Source organism: Bos grunniens, chromosome 22, assembly GCF_055505025.1.
Source record: "Bos grunniens cultivar Pamir isolate PY7600 chromosome 22, Bosgru_T2T1.0, whole genome shotgun sequence".
Lineage (NCBI taxonomy): Eukaryota > Metazoa > Chordata > Mammalia > Artiodactyla > Bovidae > Bos > Bos grunniens.
Genome location: NC_141186.1, coordinates 43,703,486 through 43,730,427, shown reverse-complemented (window position 1 = coordinate 43,730,427; position 26,942 = coordinate 43,703,486). Strand labels below are relative to the sequence as shown.

General features: G+C 36.2%; 1 protein-coding gene across 50 annotated transcripts in view; it reads left to right on the top strand.

The window, feature by feature from the left end:
* The window catches only part of SLMAP (sarcolemma associated protein), a 152,225-nt gene that overhangs the window by 117,823 nt on the left and 7,460 nt on the right, over positions 1 to 26,942 (top strand). For 30 of the 50 annotated variants that reach the window (XM_086367314.1, XM_086367317.1, XM_086367298.1 and 27 more), the window contains 8 exons: positions 5,547 to 5,606; positions 10,851 to 10,931; positions 11,225 to 11,284; positions 16,905 to 17,027; positions 18,046 to 18,120; positions 20,357 to 20,677; positions 21,085 to 21,202; positions 24,717 to 24,888. In XM_086367314.1, coding sequence (XP_086223440.1) covers positions 5,547 to 5,606; positions 10,851 to 10,931; positions 11,225 to 11,284; positions 16,905 to 17,027; positions 18,046 to 18,120; positions 20,357 to 20,677; positions 21,085 to 21,202; positions 24,717 to 24,888 — 1,010 coding nt within the window. Of the gene's footprint in view, positions 1 to 5,546; positions 5,672 to 10,850; positions 10,932 to 11,224; positions 11,285 to 16,904; positions 17,028 to 18,045; positions 18,121 to 20,356; positions 20,678 to 21,084; positions 21,203 to 24,716; positions 24,889 to 26,942 lie in introns of all 50 variants that reach the window. The other 20 variants (XM_086367329.1, XM_086367330.1, XM_086367322.1 and 17 more) reach the window with 3 other exon arrangements.

Here is a 26,942-nt window from a genome sequence, read left to right as displayed (position 1 = left end):
ACACAATTGTGTTGAGAAATTATTAATAAGATACCTTGCTGCTTTCACTAGACCTAAAAGATTTATCTTGGTAATCCATGAAAAGTACCTGGCAATGTATCTGATGTATAGTATTTGAAGTAATGAGTATATTCTTCAAAGAGTTTATAGTATGATGGTAAAAATGGACATAAATAAATATATGCAGTATAGCTTAATAGAGACACTCATGAAGAGCTATGGAATGGGAGAGGAGAGATACCAGATTCATCCCAGATAAAGGAAGAGAAGACAAATTCAGTTTTGCGGGATGAGATAAGCTCCTGTGAGATTTCTGGGTGAAGATGTTTGAGAAGTAATTAGGCATCAGGGTTCTGGAAGAAGAGAGTGAGAATGAGACTAGGCCTCAATATGTAGAAATTATTCAAGTATAGCAGGTAGTTAATGCTATTAAAATTTTTTTGAGCTCTCAGAGACTAATTTCTTTTTTCCTGCTTGGTAGAACTATAAAAATTTGTACTCTGCTTTCCCCCAGTGCAGGCAGTGCTGCATTGGAAAGCTTTGTACAAGCCTCTCTCTTACCAGTGCGATGTGCAGAAGAGAGGTTGTGGCGTCAAAGGGCCTACACTTTCAGCATTGGGATAGTTCCTGCCAAATTGCCCTCTAAACAAAACAATCATACTGACTTACACTTCCCCTGAAAGGACAGAAAGCTACTCATTTACCCACCCCCTCTCAGTCAGTACTGAAATTCAGTATATTGCCAGCCTGATGGGCAAATAATGCCGTAGTATTGTGTTAGTGGGTAGACCATGGATTTCTCACGTTTACTAGACATTTGCATTCTTGGCCTGTGAGTTCTGTGTTCCTGTTCTTTGCCCTTCTTTCCCCTGTGTTATTTGACTTTCTGTTATTCGTTTTTGGAAGGTGTCATGTCCTTGTTTGCCTTCCTCACTGGCCCTTTCCTCATTCCTTGCTTTGTTTTTTGCTATGAGTGCCTTCTGACATACTGTTTACTTCTTTATTGCCTGCCCTCCCAGCACCATTAGAATTAGAACCAGGAGGGCAGGGATTTTGTCATTTGTTCATTCTAATGTTTCCAACACCTGGGACAGTGTCTGGCACATAATAGGCACCCCCTAGTTAATGGTTCGATGAATGAATGATTAATAATCTTTATCTGTTATTTGTTTTTCAAATATTTTCCCGTGTTTGCTTCCTCTTTAGCTTTGTTTATGGTGAGTTTGATCATGTAGAAAAATTTAACTTACATCAGATCATACCTATTAGTTTTTTCACACATGACTTTTGAAGTCTACAGTTTGCCTACCCCCTTTTTACCCCTTTGTTCCCTTCATTCACTTCTCCCACCTCCCACTCCCCACCTCTGGCAACCACCAGTCTGTTCTCTGTATCTATGAACTTGTATGTTTGTTTGTTTTAAATTCTACATATGAGAGAGATCATATGGTATTTGTCTTTCCCTGTGTGACTTTTCTTAGCCCTGTGTTAGCACTTAGTGTGCACTTAGCACTTAGTGTTAGCACTTAGCACTGTGCTCTTGAGGTCCATCCGTGTTGTCACAAATGGCAAGACTTCATTCTCTTTTATGGCGGAATGATTCTCCATTATATATACATGTCCATTCATCTGTGGGTGCCTTACCTTGGCTGTTGTAAACAATGCTACAGTGAATGAGGGTGTGCATTATTTTTCTTCCAGTTAGTGTTTTTGTTTTCTTCAAGTAAATACCTAGAAGTGGAACTGCTAGATCATATAGTAGTTCTATTTTGAATATTTTGAAGAATCTCCATACTGTTTTTCATAGTGGCTGCATCAGTGTACATTTCCACCAACAATGTGCAAGGGTTCCCTTTCCTCCACATTCTTATTATTTCTTGTCTTTTTGATGATAGCCGTTTTAACAGATGTGAAATGATTTTATCGTATGGGTTTGGTTTGCATTTCCCTGATGATTAGTGATATTAAGCATCTTTCCATGTGCGTATTGCATTGCCTTTCGCTAAGTTGTGTCTGACTCTTGTGACCCCATGGACTGTAGCTTGCCAGGCTCCTCTGTCCATGGGATTCTCCAGGTAAGAGTATTGGAGTGGGTTGTCATTTCCTTCTCCAGGGATCTTCCCAACCCAGGAATTGAACCTGGGTCTCCTGAACTGCAGGCAGATTCTTTACCAACTGAGCTACGAGGGAAGACTTCATGTACCTATAGGCCATCTGTAAATCTTCTTTGGAAAAATCTCTGTTCAAATATTCTGTCCATTTTTAATGAAATTCTTTTTTGCTTTTTGACTTGTTCATACATATTTAGATCATAATCAGAAGAAAATAAAGTCAATGAAAGCCTGAGAAAAAAGGAATGAGCAAGCACATACAAGAAGTAGGAATGAGTCGTATCCTAGAAGCCAAATGAAAAGAGTTTTAAAAAGGAGGCAGTAAACTTTTGATTAAGTATGATGAATGGGTCCATTCATAGTAAAAGAAAGAAGACATAAAACACAAGAACAGAGAGAATGAGAGTAGAAACTTACTTTAGAAACATAAAACAGACATTAGAGGTAGAGATTTTGAGGTTAGAGATTTTAGAGGATGGAAAGAAAATTCTTAATGAGTATGAAGTTTTCTTTTGAGGTGATTAAGGTATTTTGGAACCAGATAAAGCTGGTGGTTCCATATTGTAGTGAATATACTAAATGCCACTTTATTGTTCACTTTCAAATTGATACACTATGTGAATTTAATCCCAGTTTTTTTTTTTAGAAAAGACCATATACTGAGGCTCTTGAAATTTAAGAACACCAGGGATAAAAGATTCTGAAAATTGTCAAGGAGAAACAAAGGATCTCATACTGTATTATTAATCATAATAAACTAAATAATAATATAGTGATAAATAAACCCTGAAATCATAACAGCTTCATTCACCATTTACTTTTTTTTCTGCTGTGTCACAGGCTCGTGGGATCTTAATTCCCCAACCAGAAGTTGAACCCAGGGCACGGCAGGGACAGCCCAGAGTCCTAACCTCTAGGCCACCAAAGTGAAAGTAGAAGTGTTAGTTGTTCAGTCCTTTCAGACTCTTCGCGACCCCAGGGACTATAGCCCACCAGGCTTCTCTGTCCATGGAATTCTCCAAACAAGAATACTGGAGTGGGTTGCCATTCTCGTCTCCATGGGTCTTCCCCACCCAGGAATCGAACCTAGTCTTCTGCAGTGTGGGCAGATTTTTTACCATTTGAGCCACCCATAAGCCACCAGGGACCTCACAGATAGTTCCTTTTCATTTATGCTACATGTCCATGGTGAGGGAGAACATTCTGTTCCATATTGTTACTCAGGAATGGAGATTAATCTGAACACTTTGTTTCTAGAGTGGGAAAGGAACAAGTGTAGAAAAGTCTTGCTCTCTTTTAAATGCTTCCGCCTTGGCTAGAACCAGTCACATGGACCTTCTTCAGTTAGGGACTTGCAATGTGCAGTCTTCTCAGGTGCCCAGAAAGGTTAGGCAAACCAGGCACTGCTGAGCACAGAAGTCTCTACCACGCATACTGAGGACCAAGGGTCTGACTGGCAGTAGACTTACCTTCCAATTTGAAGCTAGAAGACAGTGAAACGATTTTTTTTTTAAATTCTGAATGACAGGTTTTCCTGTGAAGTTGTGTATCTGTCAAACCATCAATCAAATGTGAGCATAGAACAGTAGCATTTTCAGAGGAGCAGAGTTACAAAGTTTTTACCTTCTATCCATCTCTTATCCAGAAATTATCAGAGGCAATGTTACACTAAAATAAAATAGGAAGAGGAGGACTTTCCTGGTGGCACAGTGGAAAATGCCTGTCAGTGCAGGGGACACAGGTTCAATCCCTGGTCTGAGAAGATTTCACATGCTTTGGAGCAGCTCAGGCCATGTGCCACAACTACTGAGCCCGAGTGCTGCAACTCCTGAAGCCTGTGTGCCTAGAGCCCATGTTCCACAAGAGAAGCCACCGCAGTGAGAAGCCCATGCACCGCCACTAGAGAGTGGCCCCCACTCTCTGCAACTAGAGAAAGCCTGCACACAGTTAACAAAAGACCCAGTGCAACCAAAAATAAATAATCAAAAACAATATTTAGAATCTGGGAGCAAGGAATTCTGCACAGGATATAGCTCAGACTAGAGCAGGAAGGTGAAAGGACTAGGGGAAGGGAGAAACAGGAATATATGATAGATTGCCTGGTATGTTTGATGATATTGAGAGTTTTAGGGTTCTGTAAGAACTTGGGCTGTGTTTGAGATATATTTTTTAAAATTAGCAAAACAAAAGAGGACATTATAAGTTCTAGAAACAATAAATGTTGTATAAGAAGAAAAATATAATTATGGCATATAACTCAGATGCAAATAATAGTCATAAATTCTGATTGCAGGTGGACAAAATGTAACTCTTATTTAGAATATGAGAGCTTACTCATCTGTAAGAGATTGTCAGTAAATAATGCCTAAAATGGAAAAGTTAAGAAGTAGCAATATATTACTTAGAAATGTGAATGTAAATACCAAAAGAAATAACTAAAAGTTAAAAGTTGTTGTCTGTGGGAAGTGATTTTTCAGGAATGGAATGGGGTAAAACAGAGGCTGAATAAAACATCCTACATTATGTATCTTGTAAGATTAATGCCTTTTGAAATTATCTAAATTTATGACTTTGTCTTTTCTTTTTATCAAGGAGGTAGGAGCAAACAGTGCCACACGCCACACAGAGCCTATATGAAATGAAAATTATGAGTGATCTCAGAGCTCTTTCAGTGGTTGGGTGATTGCTATAGACCAACTTGCAGTGGGTTGAAGGGGAGAAGAATAGAGAAATTATTTCAAATATTGTAAAAGTGTAAATTGAAGGAGACCAAGTAACATACATCATCAGATAATGGGATATATAGAATTACATATATTATCCTCCCGACTGGAAAGGTAGAATATGAAAAATCAACTTTAAATAAATGATAAAGAAACTATATTATACAGAGAATGAATGCCCCATAAAATTTTTTTTAATTTATTTAAATAGTTAGCTCTTCTAAAATGATTCCTTTTACTGAAACATGTCATATAGACATCTCTGCTAAATTTTATCAATAGGGAAAAGTAAGCTGTTGGTATGATTTGTATTCTTTATCTAAATGAAATACCTTCCTGGAATTCCTTTATTTCAAGTTAATGTTGTTGATTTAAAGAGTGTTGCTTTGTTTTTTCTGAGTCTTTTAAAAAGTGCAAGGCTGTTACAATAAGGTAAAAAAAAGATTTTTAATAATAAAATAAGGCGAAAATTAATGAAAACCGAAGGCAGATTGTTTCCTTACTCTCGGGTTTCTGCATTAACCGGATTCCTCTAGTACAGTTCAAGTTCTCTTAGTTCCCCCTTCCAGGTTCAAGTTTTTGTTCAAGCCTAGTCATGGGAGTAATGCTATCATCTTTAAATTTGGTCATGGAATGTGTTACACTGCCCTGCTCAGGGAAGTGCTTGCTGCTCAGTTTGGGCTTGGATAGTAACGTTTATTTTCTTTGGCAGAGAAGCTGATCGTCGAGGGGCACCTAACCAAAGTAGTAGAAGAGACAAAGCTTTCAAAAGGTTCGTTTTCTGTGGGGTTTCTGTGGCATTTTTCTGTGGGTTTTGACAACTCTTGGATAATGAAGGTTAGTGTACATTTCCAAGGTCATAGCACTTTATCCATCAATTTATGTCTTATAGCTCACAATCCAGTAATAGTACCAGATAATAATATAAAACAGTTGGAGTTCTGTCTTAAGAAGGATATGTTCATTGGAAGGTTTCTTTTTAAATGGGTATATACGTGTGGGGTTTTTTAAATCTTGGAATAGGTTTCATTAGCTACTAAAGATTTGTTGTGATCTCTGTCTCACTTCCAGCATTATTTTCAGCTTTGATCTAAAATTTTTAATCAAATAGAGTATAAATCTTGTTTGAAACAGATGAAAAATGTTTTCAGTTCTCTTTTTCTAGTTATTGTATGTTTAATATTTGTTATGATATTTAATATTATCTTAATTGCTGGCATCTCAGTTTGGTTTAAACAAAAGTGATTATGTAGAACCTTATATTTTGTGATGAATAGTCCTATAATTGCTTTAAGTAATTTATTCTGTTAATTATTTTCTATAAAAAAATTGTCAGACCTTAGAAAAGAAAAGTAAGTTTTAAAGCATCATGTTGTCAAGTCATTTTTATGTGTAGGGAAATTTGGCAAATAAATTTAGTGGAATATGTTCATTATTCCTTCTAGGACTTTTTATCAGGAGAACATGTCAGTATAAAATTTAAAACTAAATTCAAAATCATTTGGGTCAGTTAAAACAATGAATAATAAAAGGTTGCTGTACTCAGTTTCATTAATTCTGTTTTATGACAGTAACTGGATCCATTTGGCTTTTAAAAATATTTAAAAGGATAGTGTTATCCCAACTATCTGGTGGCTTCCATTTGGAATTTTGTGCACGGCACATGCCATATTTGGGGAAAGAATGCATAAAATATGCATCACTAATATTGTTCTGGCAAACAGGCATTGAGTTTCAGAACAGTGAACTATTTTTAGTACGTATGGCAATTTATTTCATCTTATTAAAGTGAGATGAGAACAGATTTTAAAATAGCTTTTACTTCACCAACTAAATACCTATTCAGATTAGTTGGTTAAATAGCCAACACTTTGATGTAATATAGCCTTAAAAAAAATCAGTGTTGCTTTTAATTAAAGAAAAGTATCTTGCTACCTTTGTGCTTCTATTTAATGCATTATGAATTTGAATTTATTTCCTTGAAATAACATGATGTCATTATTGAAAAAGAAAATGTTATGATTTCCTTTTGAAATCTGGCTATAAAATATGTATTGAAAACTTTAAAGAGCATGCTTAACAATTTACTAGCAGTTTCACTTCTGAGTTTTTATCTTAAAAAGGAACAAATTGGACAGATGTACAAGGACGTTTGTATTGTTTAAAAGCAAAAAGAAAACATAAGCATCCAGTAATAAGGACATTTATTAAATAAGTTATAGCAAGTGTGTCCATGCAAGTGAATAGAATATATCCTTTAAGAATGGTAGTACAGAAAGTTCCCTGGCAGCCCAGTGTAAGGACTCAGCACTTTCACTGCCAGGGTCTGGGTTCAGTCCTTGGTTGGACAGCTAAGATTCTGCAAAGCCTAGTGGCACAACCGGAAAAAAAAAAGGGAAAGAATGAATGCTAATACAGATATAAGTTTTATATACCCAGAGATTTTTCTGTCAGCTCTCAGCATTTTACTGGCACTAACCACAGTTGGCATGCAGAGGTATATTAATCCCTGTAACAAACTAACATGGCTGAAATAAATTACATTTAAATGCTTTATATCTGGCCATAAAGTATTTTCTTTTGGATTTGGCTGGATTATTTTATTTTTTAAATACTTTCACTGGTGATGTTTTTAATAGAATTTTCTGCATTGAAAAATATCAATTGCTAGAAATTGCCAGTTACTAGTTGTTACAAAGCTTGGTGGTATTAATGTTTCCTTCAGGTATTTCACCTAATGCAAAATGCAGTTGTAGGTTACCCATGCCTTCTATTTAAGCCCTGACTCAACTTGCAGTCATTTTATGTTTATGGTAGATTTGTTATGAAATTAAAAGACGCTTACTCCTTGGAAGGAAAGTTATGACCAACCTAGGTAGCATATTCAAAAGCAGAGACATTACTTTCCAACAAAGGTCCGTCTAGTCAAGGCTATGGTTTCCCAGTAGTCATGTATGGATGTGAGAGTTGGACTGTGAAGAAAGCTGAGTGCCAAAGAATTGATGCTTTTGAACTATGGTGTTGGAGAAGACTCTTGAGAGTCCCTTGGACTTCAGGGAGATCCAACTAGTCCATTCTAAAGGAGATCAGTCCCGGGTGTTCTTTGGAAGGAATGATGCTAAAGCTGAAACTCCAGTACTTTGGCCACCTCATGCGAAGAGTTGACTCATTGGAAAAGACTCTGATGCTGGGAGGGATTGGGGGCAGGAGGAGAAGGGGACCCCAGAGGATGAGATGGCTGGATGGCATCACCGACTCAATGGACGTGAGTTTGAGTGAACTCTGGGAGTCGGTGATGGACAGGGAGGGCTGGCGTGCTGCAATTCATGGGGTCGCAAAGAATTAGACACGACTGAGTGACTGAACTGAACTGAACTGAAAGATGGCAGTAGAAAAAAAAGAATTTGTCAAACAGCGGATTTAATTTCAGGTTCTACCAGCCACTGGCTTTGTGCCCTTAGGCAATTTACTTTAGTACTTTAAACCTCAGTTTCCTCATTTATAAAATGGGATCAACAGTATATAACTTACAGGGTCTTGTGGAAATTTAATGACATACTGTTTATAAAGCAGGAAGCACCTTTCTGTTAGCAAATGTTAGTTCTTCTCTCCCCCCTTGATTCTTGATCTTGCTCTCTTTGCAAATAATGGTTCCAGTGGTATAAGAACTGGCCTATGTTTGTTTTGCCCATCCATTGTTATGTCTGCTTGAAGATACAGTGAAAACAGTCACCTTATTGTAGACTTGCCAGTTTGGGAGTAGTTTGGTATTGATGTTGGTAGCTTTCCATTTACCCCTCTTATATATACTATCGCTATGCATTTTAATAAGTAAGTACTACAGAAAAAATCAACTGGTGCTGTGGTTCATGGGGTCGCAAAGAGTCAGACACAACTGAGCAACTGAACTGAACTGAATGAATTTTAATACAGGGAAGTTGGGTGCTGCTTCATAGCTGAAGAGTAGAGGTTTGAAATAGTAGAGTCTCTTGTCACTCATTTGTTGTGTCGTATTCGTCTTGAATAGATTTGATTTGCCTCCATATAATAACTGTAGTGTCAAGACACAACAATGATGCCACAGGACTTGACTTGCAGTAAACTGTGTCTTTAATCATCTCTTTTTGGAGCACCTCCTACATACTGTGCCTTGTTTGGACTGAGGATATAGCAGTTAATAAAACAGACAAAGATTCCTGCACTCATGGAGCTTATATTCTACTAAGATCTTAATGGAAACCTCTAAGGCAATTTTACCTTCCTAGCTACTGTTCCAAATAGGAAATAAAAGTTGCTTGTAGGCCAGAAGAATATGTCTGAAAATACATTCCTCTTGGTTTACCTTGATACCTTGATGGTAAAATTGCCGAGAATATTAAAATTAGAAGTCTTTTTGTCTTTTCCGTTCTGTTCCGACAGAATGGTTTCTTTTCTTTCTATATATTGATAAGATGTATTCACCTCCCTTATTTGAGACTGTAACTTTGTGATCAAAACTAGTACATTCAGAACTGTCTAACTAGAACACACTGAATGCACACTGGAGGCCTCAGATTAGATTCCCATGTGCCTCAGTGGTCAGTGACTTCATGTCTAATCCAAGCTCACTGTCTCTCAGCAGTTGGTCTTTGATTAGAAATGGCAGTGAGAAAAGATGCAAAAGGCCTCTTACAATCCATCACTCATTACACAAGTTAAGCCACAAATTTAGGCTATTCTTATATGGAATAGCCATAATATGTTATATTTCAATATTGTATTAATTATTTTGACAGTGATAGTTTCAGATATGTTTCTGACTACTTCTCAGATGAAAGATATCTCTTGATTTAGTTGATTATGAAAACAGTGTATATTCACTCTAATTTTTCACACAGTTTATTACAGTGTGAAGTTAGAAAGTAAATGTGCAACCCTACCTTCAGAAATGACCATTGTTATCTCTGTGGTATGTTCAGCTCTTTTCAGTCTAAACAGAGTCACATTATACATAACAGACTTTACTTTTACTTAATAGTAGTGAATCTATCTTGAACATTTTCCATTTGGTAATGAACAATGCTGCAGTGAACATCCTTATGGATATATACTATTGTTGCCTATTATTTCCTTAGGAAAAAGTACTAGAAATGGATATGCACATTTACGTTTTTGATACAGATTACCAAAAACAGTATAGTCAAGTGCATAACATTGTAAAAAGTAATTATTTATCTACTGAATTTATAATCTCATTGAGGAAATAAGATATATGTATATACAGAGAATGCTATAAAACAACATGATTAATGATAGAAACATATGTCCCAGAGAAGATACAATAAAAAAGGAGCAATATGCTGGAGAAATGAAGACTTCCTTAGAAGTGATGGGCTTAAGCTATATCTTAGTACAGATTGAATAGGCCAAGTAGTGAGAATGGTCCTTAAGTTTAAGGAAATACCAATTTAAGCAAAGAATTTAAGGCTTGTGGTTCAGGTACTGTTGCGTTTTCTTTAGATATAAAAGGCTGTTAATGTTCTTTTTTCAGTGTTACTTTTAATTTTAAAAAATAATGGTAATTTTTTAAAGAGTTTTTGTTATGAGTATAAATATTACTAAGGCAACCTAACTAGTGTTTTTATATAATAGAATCATTTTCTTTCCTCATCTTCATACAATGTCCACATTGTCCTGGAAATTTTTGCTATATTTGTTGCAGTTCTCTGAATACTTTAGCAAAGCTTGCTTCATTTTTGTTTCCAGTTGGCCAGTGGACAGCCTTGAACAAAAGCCCCAGTCCTCTGCACAGCAGTCATGATCCACATTATAATTTAATCTGAACTCCGTGTAATAAGCAGCATTCCATTTGGGACTAGAGTGGTGAAGAAGTAAGAGCTTCAGTGACCTCAGTTAATTTTAAAAGTATTTTGCATACCAGTAGATTTAGAGCACGCATAGCCTGAAGCAGTTTTACTGATACAAGCTTTTTAATTGTAACATGATTCTACCTTTTGTTTTTTTTCCGACTTGTTAGAAAACCAGGCAAGAGCAAAGGAATCCGACTTGTCAGATACTCTGAGTCCAAGCAAGGAGAAAAGTAGCGACGACACTACAGGTGAGTTTTAACCTAAGGTTTATAACTCTGCAGATGTTATTGTTAGTTATTGTTGCCTACCAAGCAGTTTAGGTATGCAGGTTGGTGTGGGTGGAGATTTCAAAATTTGTATTTGGAAGGAAAAGCAGTGCTTCTATTTATCAAATGAGTCCCTTGATAATTTGGATAAATTTTAAAACTACTTACAATGATCCAAATATAATAGCTGTATAAGTTTCACTTACTTATTTTGAAAAGGATAGCTTGCTGATAGAGTTTACTGTTTATAATTCTCTTTTTTCCCCCCTCTGTAGACGCCCAAATGGATGATCAAGACCTAAATGAACCCCTTGCGAAAGTGTCCCTATTAAAAGGTACTTTAACATGTTTTTATGACATTTAAACCAGGGCATTGGATTCACCCTTGCCACAAATTCAGTTCCAAGTATTACGTGATGTTTTGAGTTTTAGTTAGAAGAGTAAGATAGCTTGTCTACAGTAGCAGAAACTAAAATTTAAAATGTTGATGTTGGTGCTTAAATACTTTAAAGAAAAATGTTTAGATTGTAAAATAATTTGAGTCAATCAAAGTTATTTGTAGGGCAAAGCAGTAAGTGGTAGAATGTGAAATATAGCTGTGGGTTTTTTGTGTTTACCTTGATGTCTCTGACAGGAACTCTATCATTTTTAATGTAAATTAGAAAAAGTTAAAAATATTAACTTTCTTGAAAGAACTACCTATTTAAGTGCCTTAGGGTGTCTTTTTGATAAATCTGTGACTGCCAGCATTTAGTCTCTTTTATAATTGCTTTATTGTACACAAGAAAAGTTGACATATAAGTCCAGCTCAGTAGGTTAAGCATTTTAGTAGGTATGGACCAATACCAGGCAAGTCTCAGAAAACAGCAGCAAAAGCAGCCTGTGGAGGTTTCTTTGTATAGAAATGTTTTTGCATCTGGCTGGGCTCTTAAGGGATCGCCTAGTTCAGACCCTAGGTTTGGGATTATATAAAGGGAGCCTTGGGCTTCCCAGGTGGCACAGTGGTAAAGAATATACCTGCCAAAAAAAAAAAAGATAAAAGAAAATTTAAAACAACAAAAAAGAATACACCTGCCAGTGCAGAAGCTGCAAGGGATGTGAGTTCAATCCTTGGATCAGGAAGATCCCTCGGAGAAGGAAATGACAACCCACTCCAGTAGTCTTCTCTGAAAAATTGTATGGACAGAGGAGCCTGGTGGGCTGCAGTCCATGGGGTCACAAAGAGTTGAACACGACTGAGTGACTGGATGCATGCATGTGCATAATGCTTTCACACACACACACACACACACACACACACACACACAAGCCTTGATTTCACTCTGCATGATTATGCTGCTCTCCTAGCACATAACAATTAGAATTGGAAGTGATTAGCAATGAGGTTACCCAGATTCTCTAAGAATTCCTTGGTCTGGGCATCATGGCCTTCTGTTTTCTTCTCCCATGGATCCTGAAGCTGACATAGCTGTTTTGAGCCACCTTTGATTGAATTCCCTTACCAGGAGAAGTCCTGAAGATTACTGGTCCAGGGAACCAGTTGCCAACCTGCATTTAAGTATGATCATAGTTTCCCATATTCTTCCTGATCTATACTCTTCTCAGATGACCTCTGGTGTTTGAGACATGGCTTTTCTTTTCTTTTCTTTTTTTTTGAGGAAAAAAGCAAACAGAAGTTTATAATAAGGAAAGTGACAAATCTAGCCAAACCTTGAGAGTTGTAGACAGTAGCCCCTTTATTTTATTCAGTGAAACCCTATGCCTGGCTTCGTGAACTATTATCTTCAAATTTTATTATTTCCCTTTTTAAAAAACAGTCAATCTTTATTTAGAATTATACGCTATCTGTGTGTTAGTCATCCAGGATTAGGAAAGGCATCTAAAGTAGATTAAGCAGTCACCATGAGCTATAAATGAAATGATGAAACAGTAGTAATTTTCCTTGAAATATTATTTTCAGTCAACATATGTCACTTTTGAAAGAGAAATAAAGCTGTGGCTTGATCCACAGGTTTTTATGTACTTGAAATCATTTCCATAAAAAAGGTAAAAAGAAAACTGGAATTCAGACCCAGTAGTATCTAATGCAGTTTTGCTTCCTTTAGGGAGCCATGCCAGAGACCTCAGTGGTTTCAAAGTCTGATAAGACTGTCCTTGGCATTTGAGGAGTTTCTAGTCAAACTGGCAACAGAAGAGGTATAGATGATAAGCTGTTTCTCGTGATTGTTGCCATTAGGAGTCAAAGAAAGGGAAAAGAATGTCCAGATTATATATTTGTTTCTTTTTGTTTATCTCAGAAGATGGGTAAGAAAGGCATTTCGTGGAAGATGTATCATTTGCAATGACTCTGAAAGTGTCATACCACAAAATAGCTGAACTTGAATCTCGTCAAGATTCTAGATTCAACTGCCAACTTGCAGGACATGTAAAGAACAAGGGACGTAGTGTAAATGATGTGGTAGACAATGTGATGTTTCTGGTTTGGCACATGTTGAACAGTACGGTTTTTTATAGGTCCTGGCTTGCCTGAAACCATTTATACCCATTGTCCCAGCATAATTATTAAAAGCTCTTCCTTCCAAGTTCACATGTGCCCCCAGTTTTGTATTGTCACCCTTGGAACCAGAAGCGGTTGGAGTGTAAGGCAGAAACTAGGACCAGAAAGCCATTTTCACTTAATTCTGTGACATTTATTGAAGCAGGAGATACAGAGATAAGACACATGAGAAGGCTACAGTCTTATGGGAGAAGGAGACATTTTGATAGAGTCATAAATGTTTTAGTAGGTGTGGTGGAAACTTTGGAGAGTGTAGCTAATTTCCTGGCTAGGGGCAGAGACGGGGTAGAGCAGTAGTCAGGATGGGCCTTCCAAATGAGTTGGTTAAAGGTAAGTAAGAGTACCCAAGAGTGAAAAGGGAGGCATACATTTCTTTAAAATAGTGCTGACATTTACAAATAGGACTGTTTAATATAGCAGTAACATTTACCAGTAGGAAAGTGTGGTACAGCACAGGCTGTGTTGGGCAAATGTGGAGAAAAATGACTGGGCCAGAAAGAAATGTTTGGGAATTCTCTGCATACGGATGGACTGTGATAGCAAGGGAAATTTATAGAGAAAGAAGAGCAATAGGAAGATCAAAGGAGCCAACAAAAAATCCAGTTGTCAAGAAGGGAGCCAGCTGGTCAGAAGGACTAGCAAAGTAAGAGGCTGCTCTTTGAGGTCCCCTAATCTACGACAGAGGAGGCAAGAATATACACTGGAGAAAAGACAGCTTCTTCAGTAACTAGAGCCGGGGAAACTGCACAGCTACCCAGAAAAGAATGAAATTAGAACACTCCCTAATACCACATACAAAAATAAACTCAAAATGGATTGATGGCCTTAATGTAAGGCCAGACACTATAAAACTCTTAGAGGAAAAAAAAAAAACTCTTAGAGGAAAACATAGGCAGGACACTCTTTGACATAAATCAGCAATATCTTTTTTGATCTACCTCCTAGAGTAATGAAAGTAAAAACAAAAACAAATGAGACCTAATTAAACTTAAAAGTTTTTGCACTGTAAAGGAAACCATAAACATGACAAAAAGACAACCCTCACAGTGGGAAAAAGTAGTTTCCCACTGACAAGGGGTTAATCTCCAGAATATACAAACAGCTTATACAGCTCAATATCAAAAATAAATAAATAAATAAACAATTAAAAAATGAGCAGAAAACCTAAATAGAAATTTCTTCAAAAAAGACATCCCGGTGGCCAACAAACACATGAAAAGATGCTCAACATCTCTATTAGAGAAATGTGAATCAAAACTACAGTGAGTTATCACCTCCCACAGTCAGAATGGCCATTGTTTAAAATCTACAAACAATAAATGCTGGAGAGGGTATAGAGAAAAGGGAACCCTCTTACATTTTTGGTGGGAATGTAATTTGATACAGCCACTCTGGAGAACACTGTGTGTGTGTGTGTGTGGTTAGTCACTAAGTCATGTCCAACTCTTTGTGTCCCTATGGATTGTTGCCCAGCAGGCTCCTCTGCCTGCCTGTTGTGAACAGGGCTGCAATGAACAGTGAGGTGCATATATCTTTTTGAATTATAAATCTCCATTTTTAGTTTTTTAAGGAGAACAGTATAGTGTTCCTTAAAAAACTAAAACTAGAACTACCATATGACCCATCAGTCCCACTCCGGGTCATATCCCTGGAGAAAACCATTATTCAAAAAGATACACACAGTGTTCATTGTAGCGCTGTTTACAATAGCCAGGACATGGAAGCAAGCTAAATGTTCATCAGCAAAAGAGTGAATAAAGGAGATGTGGTACATATGTACAATAGAATATTACTCAGCCATAAAAAAGAGTGAAATAATGCCATTTGCAGCAACGTGAATGGGCCTAGAGATTATCATTTTAAGCAAAGTAAGTCAGAACGAGAAAGACGAATACCATCTCACTTATATGTGGAATCTGAAATACAACACAAATGAACATATCTATGAAACAGAAACAGACTCACATAGAGAAGAGACTTGTAGTTACCAAGGGGGAGGTGGAGTGGGGAAGGGAAGGATCAAGGGTTTGGGATTAATCGATGCAAGCTATTATATACAGGATGGATAAATAACGGTGTCCTGCTGGGTAGCACAGGGAACTATAATCAATATCCAGTGATAAACCATAATGGAAAAAATAAGAAAAAGAATATTTGTATAACTGAGTCAGTTTGGTATACACAGAAATTAACACAACATTGTAAATGAACTTATAAAAAAAGATAAAGGCATCATGACACTTCCTACTTTAATACTCCTAAAAAATAAGGATGTTATCCTGTATAATGACAAATCCAGAAGTGGGCAGCTAGAACCTGGGCAGACTTCCATATATGATGCTGAAAGAGAAATTTTGTAGTTGCTGTGATAATGCATCTGCCACTGGAAAAAATCTCTCTTGCTTTTTCTCCACCCTTACCATGACTTTTCAAAGGAAGAATTGATAGACTGGCTAAAGTAGATGAACCTAGAGTTAGAATTTTTGACAGGGAGAAGATATGAGAATGAAAACACATGTTTATAATATCTGAGACCTATTGTGTTTGTATCATGAAATTTTATTTTTCTTTTCTGATGGATTGAAGTTGTTACGCCTGAGCTATTGTAAACCAAAGTAATAGTCGAATAATAGAATAGTAATAGTAGAATAATAGAATATACTAGAAGAGTATGGCCTACCTGATGATGCATTTATTTCAGGCAGGGTTCAGTAGTAGAAAGTTTTAATACAGTGAAAGACGAGCGGAGTGACTAGAGAGAAAAGAGGGAGGGAGCTTATTTGAGATGTAATGCTGGTTCTGATGTATTTTGATAAAATCACCAAGTTACATTATTTAATAATTAAGAAAATATTTACTTGTCATGTACGTGACATTGAGGAAGCAGTGATGACAGAGTAAGCACAGTGGAGCTTTCAGCTTAGTTTTTATTTTGTATTCCACAACTGGGGAAATCATGCTAAAAGGTTTTTTCTTGAGGAAAAGTTTCTTTCTGTTTTTCCATTTCCAGTTATGTTGCAAGTGAAAAATTTCTGACCTGTTATCAAGGAATTTCAAAATTGAATAAGAATAGCATTATGCCCATATTACTAAATATCAAGCCTTGCATAAGTTCTGCATAAGCCTTACATAAGTGAAACATAATTTATTATATACTAGTATATGTTTTATAGTACCATTGCCATTAATTACTAAATATATATTTAGTTGTATTTGTGTTCTTTCTCCAGGGTAAAATGACTAAAATGCTTAATATAATTTGCTTCTAAATTTTATTAAACTTAGTTGTGCTGTGTTGTTAACTATGCATGTCTAAACATGAGAAAGATTGCTAATCTTTGGTTGTAGAGATTATATCATACTAACTCTTGCTTTTAAAATAAACATATTTTTGTCAGATGACTTGCAGGGTGCACAGTCAGAAATTGAGGCAAAACAAGAAATTCAGCATCTTCGCAAGGAATTGATTGAAGCCCAGGAACTAGCTAGAGCAAGTAAACAAAAATGCTTTGAACTTCAAGGTGAGATAAAGATTACTTTGACTCTTCAGGGGATGTGAAGGCAACAAGATATTACTGAATGGCCCCAAGTCCAGAGGCATGGTTATCCTCTTCCAAATCCATGACTTTACTAGATATGTGATCTTGGAACTTTACTTATCCTCTCTGAGCTTATGATTCAGATCAGTTAAGTAGAGACAGTTATAGTGGTATGACTTTCTTCTGAAGATCAAGAAGGACCTGTTAGAATGAAAGATTTTAAGAGTTAATTACATATTAAGTACAACAGAAGGAAAAAAACATAGAAATATTAATTTCTAAGTTTTAATTATACCTAATATTAGCTACTCAACATAAGATAAGGGACATTTATATTCCCTGCAGTTTTACAGTGTGTTCTAAAGTAAATGAGAGGAGCCAGGCAAAGTTAAGGTAGAGAATCTTCAAATGTCCCAACCACTTTTTATTCTAGTAGCTTACTTAATTATACAGTCATAGGCCAGTTGAAGTCAGTGCTGTCCCCTAGAGCTAACCTTTTTGTATCATTCACAGTAGTTATCTAGTTGCAGTCGATTAGTACCTTACAAAGTCTTAGAATCCTCATGTTCTCTAAAATGGCCTTCCTCACCAGAAGGAAGATTTGTATCCAACAGGGAACCGTGGACTTCCTGTCAGTAAGTACTTACTATGTACTTGGCAGTGAACATAAGGATTCTAAGTCTGGTTTTCAAATTTAAGCTCACAATGTTGATTAACAGCTGTCAAGAACGCTTCTAAAGTAAAAAACAGCATATATTATCTCAGCCATATAAGATGTAGAAAACTCCTATTGAGTTGATACATTTATTACTTACTTACTACTGTTTTGTGCTCCTAAAAATCTTTAAACTACCTGATTGCTAATACTGCTAATACTTACTGCCTAACTTTTGTTTCCTTCCATGAGCTTTAGGAGAGAGTTTCTTAGGATTTTTCAGTTGCTCAATTCTGAATATTTTCATTAAATCACAAAATTAGACATACTGTACTTTACTTCTAGCTCTTTTGGAAGAAGAAAGAAAAGCCTATCGAAATCAAGTCGAGGAATCCAGTAAACAAATACAGGTTCTTCAAGGTATGGAACACTTCAGGGCTATTTGGGATTGTTACTGTTTGTTTGTTTGTTTTTAGTAATTCAAAAGAAATGGAAAGTAAGAATGCAAAGGGTTCCCATTTTTCATGGCTTTGATTCTTCTGTAGAATCTGAGACTGTAACTGGCTCTTGGTGGCCTTTTCTTTTTTTTTTAAGAGGGAAGATTCCCTAGTACTGCAATAGTACTTCCCACTTGGAGTGGGGAGAACAAGAGTGAAGATACGAATTTGTAAGACTGTCATTTTCTGGGTTTCATAGTGACTTACTATAGAGGAGGCCTTCAGACAGGATATCAGTTTGAGTCGGTCGGTGCATCAGCACTTTTAGCTTGTTGGTGATATTATTTCTAATGCTCCTAGCACACTTGCGTTGCAACAAAAATTGTTTACTGCGTGGAATATAACAGTGGTCCCTGCACTACCTTCATTGGCAAAGGCTGCTCTTCATACCCATCATTTTGCTCTTTGTGTGGGCTGTCACAGAGTCTTTACAGAAACGACCTGAAAGACACCTGTCTGTCCAGGGTTTTCTTTGAACCAGAGCTTCTGGTACTTTGAGGCTATAATTGTGAGATGCTCCAGGAGATGTCTTTCCCATGCCATTGTAAAATCCCTAAAGTAAAATTAATTTGCCTTCATCGTCAGAGAAGGAACCAATGTTATTTTAAAATATTTGTTTTAGTGGCAGGGTAGAAAGAAATTAAATAGACAGGTAACCCCTGCTGAGATGAAATGGGGAGTCAATGTGAAGCCTAGGGTATTTGCTCTAAAATGCCCAGAGAAAAACCAGTCTTTTGGGTTTTTGTTTCTTCTTTTTGAGTCGGACATTTCAGTTATTTTAAAAATGTAATTGTATTATGGTCAAACAATTTCTGGGGTAGCTGGGTAGATGAATTTTTAAATTCATGAGAGTTCTTCACAGTTTTATTACAGTTTAATGCTATTATCCATTAGTTTACATAAATCTGACTTGTATCTATATTTCCATCCTGTATTGTGTATGGACAGTTATCCCTGAAGGTTCATGTAGTGGTGCCTCTTGTGGTAAAGCTGCCTTACGTGAGCATCATTGAGTGCCCCCTAGTGCCAGCATGTATATTTCATGATTTTATCCACAAATCCATGGTCATGTAATCCCTGGCCATCGTGCCCTTCCAGACTTTGAGGTTGTTAACCTCTTACTGCTTCCCACAAACTTAAATGGTCTAGTATTTAATGTCTGTTTATGAGGCAACCTCTTCCTCCCCAAGTCTGAAATCCTCTTATTTTAATTGTTCTTTTCTACCTAACAAATTTTTTTATACTTATAATTTTCTTGTGTTATAGTAACCAAGACCAGTATTCTAGTTCTGAACCCAGTATGATTTTATACAGATTGTTTCCAGTTCACATCAACAAGACCAGAGCTTTAAAAAATATACCTCTGACTGGGCAGTATTCAGTAACTTTTATTAATTCATTAATTCAACCGATAATCCTTGGTTCTTTACTCTTCTAGTCTTGAGGATAGTATACATGAGATGTACAGTGTAGTGAAAAAGATGAACAATAAGCAAATAAGTATATAGTGTGATATCCAATAAGAGCAGAGTAAAGGACTAGAGAATGACAGTGGACTATTTTTAGATAAGCCATGAGAGAAAACTTCTTTAAGGAATTGACAATTCAACAGAAAATTGAGTTAAGAATATCAAAGGTTTTATTAATGTTTGCCATCTAACCAAGTAGTTCTATGTTTATGAATTCACCCTTATGGGGGGAAAAAATCAAGATTGCGTTATATTGTCATGAGTAATTAAAAACAGCATAATATATCTGAAATAAAGGATTAGTGAAGAAAGTTAATATAGCTATTTTGTCGTTAAAAAATATTTATCACCTACAGCATAGAGAGCACTGTATTTATTATGATTGCTCCCAATTTTTGTTTTTATATATGTATAAATGCTTAGAAAAAAATCTGGGAAAATAAGTACCAAATGTTAGAAGTAATTTTCTCTGTGTGGGAGAAATAAAGATCACTTTGAGCTTTTTTCCTCTCTTTATGTTTCTGTATTTTGATGTTTCATGCATTAAACATGGATTGCTCGTACAATTTAATCAAAAGCAACAAACGCTCTGACAGCCTGGGCTGTGCAGTAACTACAGTCCCATATGGACTGTTCTTTTATTCCTGATTACTTGAACTAAGAAAATGATGAGTAACTATACTTTTGTAGCCCAACTACAGAGGTTACACATCAATATTGAGAATCTCCGGGAGGAGAAGGACAGTGAAATCGCAAGTACTCGAGATGAATTGCTTAGTGCCCGAGATGAAATTTTACTCCTTCATCAAGCGGCAGAAAAGGCTGCCTCTGAGCGGGACACTGACATTGCTTCTTTACAAGAAGAGCTTAAGAAAGTGCGAGCTGAGCTTGAGCGGTGGCGGAAAGCAGCATCTGAATATGAGAAAGAAATCATGAGTTTGCAAAATAGCTTTCAGCTTCGGTGTCAACAATGCGAGGACCAGCAGAGGGAAGAAGCAACCAGGCTGCAAGGTGAGAAATGTCCTTTACGTAAAGCTGTTAATGCTTGACACTGATAACTTCATAACTTGTACTGAATAACACAGTCAGGCTAATTTTCTCTTCCATAACGATTGATTGTATAAAAGCAATGTTTTTATATTGGGGCTATATACATTCTTCACATCTATAAGCTCTACAGTGAATTGAAAAAATTTGCAATTTTACATTTATTTATTTAAATACTATTAAAAATTATTTGTCTTGTAAAAGTGAAGTGGGGAAAAAAATATTACTCAAGTTCAGGGTGATGAGAACTTTGCTGAGGCATAACTGCAAAGTAACAGAAATCAAGGAAAAGCCATATAAAATCTTTGTTTTTTAAGGGGGAAAAATAGTTACGTTTCTGTATTAACAAATGTGTTTTGGGACTATTTTAGGTGAACTAGAGAAGTTGAGAAAGGAATGGAATGTATTGGATACCGAATGCCGTTCTCTAAAAAAGGAAAATGTTTTGCTATCTTCAGAACTGCAGCGGCAAGAAAAAGAACTGCACAAGTATGCACGAACTCTTATTTAGGTTCAAAATATTTCTGTATCTTAGATTTTCATCTAAATTTAATTTAGTTTTGATATTGAAATATCTTTTGGAACAAAATATTCAGCCAGACTCTTTTCTGGCTACTTGGTAGGTTAACCCCACTAAGTGAGTACTGAAGCCCTTTTTTTCTGGCACCACCTCTATGTCCTTTCCTTTGGGTGTACTCATGGAATACAGATTCATTAAATGCCCCTTCCCACCCCCATTCCCGAAAGCTCTAAACAAACAAGCAGCAAATGATCTATGATTAAATTCACCTTTAAGCTAAATGATAATAAATTTCAAATACAAATTTGTTTTTTTCTTTCATGCCAGTGATCCCTTCTGTTTATAAGGTTCATCAGAAGATGACTGTGATAAAAGAATTGATATTATTGAAAGACACAGAATCAGCTTTTCCTTATCAAACAGGGATATGTAAAAAATAATAAGATATAAGATCAAAAAATCTCTAAAACCAATTAAATCTGTCATAATATCTAGTACCCTACAGGCAAACCAATGAATGCAATAGATTTGTTTAAGCAAATTTAGTAGAGAGTCTTGTTTTCTTACCAACACTTATTGTATAGTTTAACATTTATTTCTTCCTTTAAAATTTGACCCATTTTGATTCCATATTTTTTATTTAAGCTGTGTTTACATTCTAATTCAGAATATGAAGCTGCAAGTGTTAGTCACTCAGTCATGTCCAAATCTTTGCAACCCCATGGACTGTAACCTGCCAGGCTCCTCTGTTCATGGAATTCTCCAGGCAAGAATATTGGAGTGGGTAGCCATTCAGCCATTCCCTTCTCCGGGGGATCTTTCCAACCCAGGAATCGAACCCAGGTCTCCTGCACTGCAGTCAGATTCTTTACTGTCTGAGCCACTAGGGAAGCCCAAATATGAAGGTAGTACATGTTTATTGTTGAAGCCATTCTTTAAACTGTCTCCCTCCCCTCAGTACACCAAAAATGTGAGTCATTACTCTCTTGTTAGCCTTGTGCTTATACTCCTGAAGAGTATTAAGGTTAGCAAAAATTCAGTGATCAAGCTCAGTTCTCATAGAAAATAAGCTTTAGGGAAAAATGATAATTAGATGTATCAGAAAATAGCGTTCCTCATTAATTCTTATGAAAACAAAGACAGTTGCAATATTGGTTATATATTAAAAAAATCAAGAACTAATTGAAGGAGCAAGATGTACTGACTTATTCTGTAAAACTCCTTCCTATACTGTTACGAGCTCAGTATCAGTATCTTTTTTTTTTTTTTTTTTTAATATCAGTGTTGTTAAAGCACTTTTTTCTCTTCCAGTGTCTTACCATTCCATAATCTTTTCTATGGGTATTCCTCTTTGAATGTTTAGAGTTAATTAACAATAGAGAATAAAACAGATGTTTGTTTTTAACATAAAAGTTTGTAAAAGCAATTTCAAAATATGAATAGGACAAAATAATGGCCCAAAATACAAACAGACAAATAAATGGATGCACTCACAGACACATACACACACATATGTTTATGTGTATTTAATATCAATTGGTCATCAGTTGACAGAACATGTGGGCAAATTATTTGGTATAAAATGTGTGTAAGATGATACAGACACTCAGGTTCTTCCTATTTGGAATACATTTGGATCTTGGTGAATCCATTTAGTTTGGTATTCTATCAAGCAAGAAATATTGATATTTGATTACCAGTATTGAGTATCTTAAATTATTCTTCTTTTGGAATATTTGATATTTTAAAGATTCAGACTCGATCCCTTATTTTTGAGATATGATAAATTGATATCTAGCAGATTATTAAATGCTATTTTTAAAATTACTTCCAAGTTTTGTTTAAATGTTGAAAAGCAATCCTACAAATTCCTTATGAGTTAGAAGCATATGATTTTAAAATATTAGGCTCCAGACTGTTGGAATATCAGTGGTCAAGTTATCTGTCTAAACTCACATAAACTATTTAAGACATTAATTCTGCTTTTTAAACTTTTTGATTTAATAGTTCTCTTAATTTATTTGTTAAGCCACCCCAGCATTTGAGTAGTATTTAGAAGCTAGTCTTTCTTTACAGTGTCTTACATGCTGTTTAGTTCCTAGCTATATTCCCCTAACAACATCATGCTCACACCTAGTATCTGCCTAGCATCCAATCAGCATGAGATTTATTCTCTATAGTACTTCAGGTACAGTATTGAGTCTGAGACTTATGATCTATCCTGAGAGGCATATAACTGTGATTCTCAAAAACCTTATCTCCTTTAGCTATTTCTGTTGTAGATGGGAACCAAATTCTTTTAACACAGCTACAGTGTACAGGTCTTTTCTTCTTTGTTGTCCATGATGTAGAAGGAATTGAACAAAGAATTTACATTTTTTTGTTTTTTGTTTTTTTTTTTTTTTAATTTACTTTTAATTGGAGGATAATTGCTTTACAGAGTTGTGTAGGCTTCTGCCGTACATCAACATGAATCAGCTACAAGTATACATGTGTTCCCTCCCTCTTGAACCTCCTTCCCATCTCCTACCCCATCCCACCCCTCTAGGTCATCACGGAGCACTGAGCTGAGCTTCCTATACTTTATAGCAGCTTTCCACTAGCTATCTGTTTTACATATGGTAATGTATATATTTCAGTGCTCCTCTCTCCATTTGTCCCACCTTCTCCTTCCCCTGCTGTGTCCATAAATCTGTTCCGTATGAACAGAATTTCTATTGAGGCTTGTCAAGAGGTTTTCATAGTGCGTAAATGTGATTTTTTTTTTTTTTTACATCAAATTGTAACAGTAATCACAGGATTTAAGCTGGAAAACAGCCTCAGAAATTCCTGAGTTCAATCTTCTTGTTTGGCCAAGGAGGAGGCTCTCCTTGTGTATTTGTGTCTGTGCAAACAGCGCCTGGCACAGATCAGAGAGGCCAGGAAAGGCTCACTCAGAGAATGGAATGGTACCAGTGAACTGACTTGCTCAGCATCCCACAGCTAAATAGTGGCAGATCTGAGGTCTACATCTCAACCGTCCCAGTTCTTGGTTTTGTGTTTTCCTCTGATTTTGGTATCTTCTCATTTCAGTAGGTTTATCTTTAGTTAAAGTTGGAAGTGGCTCCTAAACTTTTAAGTTTCTGCTCGCCATCCTATCTGTCAAGTACTTGAAGAAACTAGTTGAAATATGTTTTCTTTTCATGTAGAAGACCTACATATAATGTGTATGACCAAATATACAGCCACCTTTTACTTCTTTTTTTATAATTTCAACCTTTGCATGTATTTGATTATCTGAAAATAAGAAACAGCTTTAAACTCTCATTGTTTTAGTGTTTTAATGCTTTTTTACTTCTTGAAAATATCATTCTTTTTTTTTCCCCCACACTTTTCTTTTCTCTTCTGAAATCCATTCCATCCAGCCTAGTAAAATATAAAAGAAATTGAACTTCCTGCTGTGTCTGGTTTCTGCATGAATAATTGTCAATATTTCTGTTGCAGTTCTCAGAAGCAGAGTTTAGAGCTTACCAGTGATCTCAGCATCCTGCAGGTGACCAGGAAAGAGCTTGAAAATCAAGTGGGATCCTTAAAAGAACAGCATCTTCGGGATTCAGCTGATTTAAAAACTCTTCTCAGTAAGGCTGAAAACCAAGCAAAGGATGTACAGAAAGAGGTAAAGCGAAAAGACATTATGAGCCCAATTATGGTTGGACTTAAAGCCAAAAGCAAATCAGATATTCATGCTAGTTAGAAATAAAGGGAAGCGTTACCTGCCACAGAGTTGATACTGGATGTATCTCTGCCTGGTGATTTGTTAGCTATGTATTATGGTCCAAATGTAGAGAATTTATCAGTGAGGTTTGGCTCAAAATATAAATATACAAACTTACATTAAAAGGTTTTCTCTACCAGTTAATTGACCTTTGTACCAGATTACTCAGTTCATTGTTTATCTTTCCAGACAGTATCACATTTAATTTAGGGGACTTTGGGAAAGTAAACTGGGGCCACCCCATAATGCTATCCAAACCCCTCAGGTGAAACTGGCCTGAAAAGTTGCTTATGAAAAAACTCAGCTCATACCCAGTCAGCCAAACTCATGTTCTGTGGCCTTTTCCTTTCTTTCCCCCCATCTCTTTTTTCCCTTCTTCACAAATAGGCATGCTCACTTTTCATGTCATTTTGCGTAAAATCTCAACTTTGGTGACTTTAAAAAAACAAATCATACTTAAAATAGTGAGGGTTGGTGTTGGAGCCCCCTCCCCACACACATGGGCATGGTCGAGGTTGACCATGGGGCAGTAAGAGCTGCAGTCAGTCCTCTTGGCCTAATACTACTGCCTGCATTGACTTGTGGCCAGCTAGGGGGTGGAGAAGTCTGTTTCATTTCCACCTACCTGGCAGGGCTCACCCCGGTTGTAGACCCTCTTAAATGAAGGATTGGTTTTAAACAGAAGGAACTTGAAGACAACTCTTTTGTCTTCAATAACAAGTTTCCCCCAGATTGTTTTAGAAGATCTGTTTAATCAATGTAGTTTTTCTTTGCAATTTTCTTCTCTCCTTATAGTATCCTGAATCTGGAAATGATTATTGTTCTTCTGCCTTCATGTTTGTTCCTAAAGGAAAAAAAAACAACAACACAAAACTGTAACATTTTTTATTTACATGTGGCCATATTGATTTTGTAATATGTTCATTTTTATCTTCTTGCTAAGGATATGTGTTTTTGGAGAAATCTCATTTTATTTGGTTGGAACACAAATTCTGTGCCAAAGTAAATATCCTAGTATTTAATACTGTAAGCACTTTGTGTCCTTCCAGTCCACATGCCATAATTCTTTCAAAATCTGGGAAGAATGCTGTGGTTGGAAGATAAATCTATTGTATGTTATTCTGAATGCATTAGCCATTTTGTTGCATTGCTTGTTTGCCTGTTCTTGATCACTGAGCGATCAGTGCAGAATGCTTTGACTGTTCCCACAAATGGCAGTGGCATGTTGTCACAGCATCTAAATTGTCGATAGCCTCTGGATTGCATTAAATGCAGCACATTTAAAACTACGTCTGATCTTGTCAATATGTTTCTCTTCTATTTTCTTGTTCAGTGTTTTCATTGTGAAATGATGTGTAGTCATCATGCTCCTTTGTAATGTAAAATTGCTTTTCTTTCCGTTTGTCCTGATGTCAACTCTTGGATACTAGTCTGTAACTACAATGTTCTTAAATGAGATTCTTCTGTCTGTGTAATCCACTGCAAATGAATTACGACCTTTTATTAATGCACGTATATTCCCTTTCAGCATTTCCGCTTTTTCTCCTTTCTCTCATAGAATTATACTTAATGTGCACAGTATAATGATTCTGTATCTTCAGCACTGTCACAAGCTAAAATATCACAAACTGAGCAAGCCCAGATATGATTATTTTTAAGAAGAAGAACCAAAGGTGTTGGTAATATTGTGTGATACTTCCATCTTATCTTAATCAGACCTGAGCTCGTTTCTCACCTCTGAGTTAGAAAACAAGATGGAGCAAAATGATATCCAAGGGAGATGTGAAACTAAGGCTGTAGAAGATGACCTTTGTTTTGACAACTAAATCTTAAATATGTGGCAGCTTTTTTTTTGAACATTTAACAAAAAGTACGTGAGAAAAGTAAAATTTAATTCTCAATATTTAGAGAAAAATAATGATATACCGTCTTAATATTTGAATTAAGAAAGCATC